This window comes from Colletotrichum fioriniae (assembly GCF_027942845.1).
Source record: "Colletotrichum fioriniae strain IMI 355084 chromosome Unknown scaffold_6, whole genome shotgun sequence".
NCBI lineage: Eukaryota > Fungi > Ascomycota > Sordariomycetes > Glomerellales > Glomerellaceae > Colletotrichum > Colletotrichum fioriniae.
Window position 1 is genome coordinate 2,890,047 of NW_027076842.1, and position 6,384 is coordinate 2,896,430.

The 6,384-nt window shown below is 51.1% G+C and overlaps 2 protein-coding genes across 2 annotated transcripts; one reads left to right on the plus strand and one right to left on the minus strand.

Annotated features, from left to right (window-relative positions):
• Positions 1–2,764: 2,764 nt before the first annotated feature.
• N0V96_006187 (uncharacterized protein) lies at positions 2,765–3,370 on the plus strand (the record flags this gene model as incomplete). Its single annotated transcript, XM_065757625.1, has 1 exon — positions 2,765–3,370. The coding sequence occupies one exon, from the start codon at positions 2,765–2,767 to the stop codon at positions 3,368–3,370; it is 606 nt and encodes a 201-aa protein (XP_065613968.1).
• A 636-nt stretch (positions 3,371–4,006) lies between these two features.
• N0V96_006188 (uncharacterized protein) lies at positions 4,007–5,310 on the minus strand (the record flags this gene model as incomplete). The annotated part of the gene is made up of 2 exons (XM_053194069.2): positions 4,007–5,248; positions 5,302–5,310. The coding sequence occupies 2 exons, from the start codon at positions 5,308–5,310 to the stop codon at positions 4,007–4,009; spliced, it is 1,251 nt and encodes a 416-aa protein (XP_053048645.2).
• Between the last annotated feature and the right edge of the window lie 1,074 nt (positions 5,311–6,384).

Here is a 6,384-nt window from a genome sequence, read left to right on the forward strand (position 1 = left end):
CCAGCTTACAGCAATCCATGGAGGGGGCAATCTTGAACGCCTTCCGGAAAACTTTGGATCAAGTCTGTCGAGAGAAGCTCTTCCATTGCTCAACAAGAAACTGCAAGTTTGATGCATTCGCAACACTCGCCATATGCTCAAGACGCAATAACATCACCGAGAATCTCGCAAAGACTCAGGGCAACTTTGAGGCACCAAGAATGAGATACAAGGATATCGGGCTAGTTTTCAGACCAACAGTGTTCTCTCCGCCTTCGCCTATATCCTTCCGAATTGCCATTTCATCGCTAACACAGACGGCTGTCACCCTTACAGACAGGTTGACCGCGGTTGATGTGCAAAGGTGGGAGATACCAAATAAGTTTCATGGCAAAGGGCCACCCAGATAAGACTATTTCTATGAAATTTTCTAACATAGTTCTATGGGCAATGGATATCATACATCCAAGTCTCAGCCGACCTTAGAGGCGAGGAGTCACACCGGGGCAGAAAGATACTGGTAAAAAAATCCTTTCTGATGTTTTCGAGTCTTTACAGGCAACAGAGTGTGCACTCTACTTTTGTGCCAAGAGGACGAACTCCATTGTGGAATATGTTAAGCTGAGGGAAGAGGCTATTAAGATCGAGGGTATGACAATAACCCGTAGTTCATGGGAGTACAATATACGATATAGCCCTATGCCACTGACCTGGGTTGCGCCACCAGGCGAAGAGCAAAGTCTACCAATTGGTCAGCAGGAGACCATAATCTCTTCTACCTTCTTTGCCCCCTCCCGACTGGGTTACGATAGCATCAAAGTCGATGGCATCACCCGGCGATCATTTTCAGCAACGTCTTATGTGAGCACCTTGGCAAGATGATCTCAAAATTCGGGAGGAATTGAGAAGAATCAGGAGTATGGAGAATGCGGTTGGTTTCAACGGCGTGAAAGTGACTGGACATCTCACCAACCATATCCGCACGATTTAGGTCGTCTGCTACCTAACCCTAAGGATGGGTTTCAATCGGTCTCTGCTGTTTTGAAGTGCTCGCAGCAAGCATGACGAACGAGATGCGGCGCGTATCCTCTGAAGAAGACGCGGCCTTTCATGGACTTCGCACAATGCCCAGTGAGGGGTGGCGTGTACTGCCGCTGTGCTCTACTAGGTCAATTAGCAGTTGATTGCAGTGCATATCGCTCTGTTTTTGCTGATTTTCTTGTTTCTGTTGTTCACGATGATCAAATCTGGCGAACATTCGGAAACGCCGCTGTGGAAGAACAGCTCGCCAGGGATCCTTCGGCGTGGATACGACATGGGCGGGTTATTGTCCAGCGGCAAGGCCTCTATCCAAGAACTTGAGAATGCTGCAAGGAAAATGTGCATATGTGGGGGGCATGAAGTTGAAGGAGGGGCCACCTACAACGATTCTGCTGAGAGTGGCCTGTTTGGGAGAGCCAGATTGCCTCACGATCATCTGAAGACGGAAACGTTGCCCGTCTAGGGTTTCGACGCCACGCAGGTGTTTGTTGATTGATTCAATAAGGCGGTTCATCAGTGTTACTTCCCACATTTCCCAGTTTCAAAAGAATTGCTCTCCTCTTCTCTGGATTGTGCCAAGAATACTTCCTTTTGTCTTTGCATTATGCCATCTGCGGTCCATGGTCACTTTGACAGCGCTCGTATGTTCTGCTTGCTCCAATGCATTCACTCCTGCAAAGTTAGCCTCGAGTACGGCATACGTACTTAGTATCAAAGAAACCCAAAGTCCCAATATCAACTGAGACATCAAGCTGTCATGCGGCGTAGAACAATCAAAAGACTACACAAATGGTTTATATCAAGGTTGCATTGCATGCTGTGCATCGTGGGCAGTGCTTTGGCCGATGGAACTTCTACAAGCGAGTTCTCCTAAACTTGTAGCAATCTCTCATTTTGAATATACCTGGACCAATGAGAGCAAGGTTGAATAGGCGCGTGTGTTATCTAGTCGCCGTCCAACCTATCTATGCGCACTAAAATTACCTAATCGCCATCTCGCACCCCTTCGTGCCTCTTCGCACCACAGCATGGCTCATGTAGCCAAAGATGACTAATATACATGAGGGTAATTCATTGGTCAATCATCTCTCGAAAGTGGAATAAAGCCCCTCGCTGGAAGACATAACCCTCACGGTACCCATGCACTTGCCATAGGTACTAGTGTGATGTGGTAATACCATTGTTGCTTAATGCGGTTCTTCCCCGAACATGATGTGTGATGCGTGGAGCCTCGGACTAGAGACTGGAGCATTTCTTGAGCTATGGATCCAATCATGGCCTGCATGTTTTGTTCCGTTACCTAGTCACTGGCTCCAAGTCTCCCTGTGGGTCTGAATGCGAGCTGCAGCGAGCGACTCGTCTAAGTCCTCGCTGTCAATATTGAGAGGTTAACTAGTTGACAACTCAACTGCAGCATCATCGCCCAAGGGATATCGCCCGATTGAAGTGAGGCCAGCGTTGCTTCAGAGAAGCGAGTGTTACATTGATCAAGCGAAGTGGGGAGAAGCCTAGCCTGGACTGGGCTATAGAGGTATTCTCAGGAGCTGGTGAGAGTTGCGAAGCTGAGGGATAATAGAAAACAAGTTCAAGAAGGTTTCTCGATCTGAATATAAAAGCACACGACTGGAACCTGTTTTTCAGAAAGTGAGCCTACTGATATTTCATAAGACAACATTCGAACTCGACTCCTCAGTCCACTCCATCAAAATCTTATAATCTCAAGCATCTAACTAAATCCCTTGCAATGCATCTATCTCTTTCCATCGTTGCAGCCCTCGCTGCCACTTCAGCAGCCTTCAGAATCCCCGAAGGCGCAACCGACGGCACCTACCTAGCCTACTACGACGAGTCAGGCAATGAGGTCCACGTCAAAGACCCCAATCCCATCACCGTGGCCGGCCTCGCCTCGACTGACACTCAGGCGCGAGCCGTGAAGAGGCCTGGCCTCTCTCGGGCCCGCCGCTCCCCGGCCCCAAGCGAGCTCTTTGAGCGCGCGGCCACGGTGTGGTGCGGCTGCGGCAACTACTTGAACAGCATCGATTGTGACCGCGTCGTCCAACAAATCAAGAACGAAATCAATGCCGCGGGCGGCCAGTCCGACGTTGGAGCTGGCCTTGCGTGGTACAAGATCAGCGGCAACGTTGTCGCGTTTCTTTGTGGCCGTGGGCCTGGCAGCGGTCGCATCTCCGAGGCTAGCTTCGCTGCAGGTCTGTCGACTATTACGAGCGCTTGTGGTTACTATGTTGCGGGTACCATCGAGAATGGCAACCTTGACATTGGCTACATGAACAATGATCCCAGTGTTTGGTTTTGCGAGAGAGCCCGATGGTCTACCAAGCATGAGTGTTAGTTCATTACGGGATATGCTTCAATTTTATTGTACTCGTGTGAGAGTCAATATGAAATCTTGAGGCCGGTAGTTGGAATCAAGCGTTCTTGCGCAACGATGCACAACAACTTGGGTTGGGGTTGGCCATTCTCGGTCCGTGTGACTTGGCCCATATCTGGAGAACTAGTATCATTCTTATTTCTCAGCAACGATTAATCAAAGCATATTATGAAAAATACATAGAGGACGATAATTTAATCTGTCTGTCTATTGTCTTACCTATCTTCTATCCTCGCCAATTTCGTGCCATTCGTAACTTCTTATACTGATAGAGGAGAGCTCTTGATCCTCATGAAGCCAAAAACGGAAGAACTCTTTTGCACTGTCACGAAAAGACCCAAGAAAATCCTACAATCACCTATCAACGGATCAACTGCCTGAAGCGACGTAGCAGTGCATGTGTCGTTACTGGTTTTTGTGTTTCTATGATTAAGTATAAAATACAAGTTCGAATGCCAAAATTACAGTACAAGTAGTAAAAGTTTTCAAGGGAAAGAATGCCTTCTGCCCTCCCTTGGCTCATCTCCCCGAATGAATGTACATGGCTGCCGCATAATATCTTACAAGACTCTACAAGAGTCGACTTCGAATCTTGCGCTACTGAGGTCCATTAATAGCAGCCTGTGCAGCTCTCTTGACACGTCTCATCTTGACGCCGCCACGAGTGGACCAGTACTGATCCAGCCTCGTCGTAACCTCATCAACGTTGTTGTAAGGTTGAAGCGACGCCATGAACTGCACTTTCTGCGTGATAGCATCGGCGCTGAAAGCCGTAGCAGTAACCGGAACAGCTCTCCACCTAGCCTCCATTGGGTCGGCAAAGGAAGTCTCGTTGTACCCGAAATCAGCCAGGGCTGTCACGTTGAACGCCGCCATCATCTCGTGATCCTCGTGGATAAGGTTATGGCAGTGGAACATGTACACGCCATCCCACGGGGCATAGTGCGCCTCGACACGTACAACCTCACCAGCGTCAAGCCAAACCACATCCTTCAGGCCAGCAGCCTCGTACGGAAGGACGGGTCTCTTCGCTTTGGTGCGGCTGAGGACGCGGAAGTCAACGAGGTGCACGTGGATGGGATGCGTCCAGCCGCCGCCGCCGTTCTCAAACTCCCAAATCTCGACCTTGCCGCGGGGCACGTTGGCGAGGATGCGGTTCTTGACATCGCTGAAGCCGACACCGTTGATCTTCCAGCCGCCGCCCTGGCGATGGAACAGGAACTTGCGGTCGACGCCGTTGCCCTGCGACGGCGGGAAGGGAACGTTGCGAAGGTTGGCGGGGACGACGGCGTTGTCGACGACGGCGGGCTTACTGACGACGAAGCGCATCACCTGGTTCGTGAAGCCGTAGTCCGTATCCTTGCCAACGTCGTTTTGGTTGCGGAGCGTAATGTTTTGGCCCGCGAACTGGCTGAAATCGAAGACGACCTCCCAGCGCTCGGCCATGGAGATGGTCAGGGTAGAGGATGTGACGGGGCCGGTGAGAAGGCCTGCATCTGAGGCGATGACTTGGAAAGGAATGTTGGCACCGCCGGTCTGACGCTGGAAGTAAAGGATGAAGGATCGTGAGACGGCGGAGTTGAGGAAGCGGAGGCGGTACTTGCGGGGCTCGACCTTGAAGAAGGGCCAGGGTTGGCCGTTGACATGGATGACATCGCCCCAGAGGCTGTCGGTCTCGCCAGCGGGAGAGAAGAGGGAGCCATCGTTGTTGTACTGCTTTGATGAAAGGACGAGGGGGATGTCGTTCACACCGTACCCGGTGGGGAGACCAAGAGCATCTTCGGCGGGATCCTGGATGATGTAGGCACCAGCCTGACCAAAGTATGCGTTGACGGCAGTCTGACACTCATGGTCAGCTAGATGGGACTGAGATAAGGTCTGAGAAAACTTACGATATCCATCGCGTGATCGTGGTACCATAGGAAGCGCCCACTCTGGCTGTTGGGGTAGTAATAGTCCTTGTACTGGCCAGGCAGGATGCGATCCTCCGCCCACCCGTCCCAAGGTGCCCTCTGACATGGTATTAGACAAGTGGGAAGTTAAGACAGGACTCGAGAGACTTACAGAAGGCGAACCGTGAAGATGCACCGCACTCGGCAGAACAGCCTTGTTGGTGAATCTGACAACCGTCTCCCGTCCCCTGGGGACCAAGAAGGTAGGGCCAGGGGAGATGCCATCGTATCCCACAAGCGAGGCCGGTCCCTTATTTGGATAGACCTGCTGCTTGAAGGGGACGATGTCGACCTCGTAGTAATCGATCTGCTTGTTTGTGACCGGGTTCGTGATCGACCTGGGTTGTCATTAGTATACTAGTCAAGGGTTAGGGACTGCAAATCTCACATCTTGGGCTGCTTCACCGGCGGAATCGGCAGAGGAAACTGGTAGAAGTACTTGTACTCGGGACTCAGCCAGTCCTTTGCCGATGACCCTTCGAAAAGGGCCATCGCCGCCACGAGGTGAGAAGCTCGGAAGAACATCTTGTCAAAAGAGTGAAGGGTGGGAGGAAGTTCGACGCGAGGGAAGCTAGGTATCGTTTCAGAGACGAAGCTTGGCCTGGTGATCCAACATCAACAGGCTACGAGGTGATGATGGCTTATATATGCCATTGTAGTGACCAAGGTTTTGGCCTGTATCCGTATTTCTCCTATTATGAAGGGAGAAAAACACCCGAGTGGCGTCGCCTGGGCATCTAGGCTATCGCCGCCTTGTCGCTCATAGCCAAGACTGTCCGAACATACATAGGAACGGAAGTCTAGATGTGTTCTCTGGGTTATGGCTCAGGCTCCGTGACTCGAGAGTGCACCCTTCTCTGAGCCTTGAGAAGAGAGTCTAGAACCTTAGAATAGCACTTTTCGCGGTGATCGGATGAACTGTGTAAGGTCAGCGCGTATAGGAAAAAGGCAGCCACTCCTGCAGAAACTATGACATCCTCCCCCACTTTCCGCGGAGGGCATCAAGATCTTCTTGCTCTATGT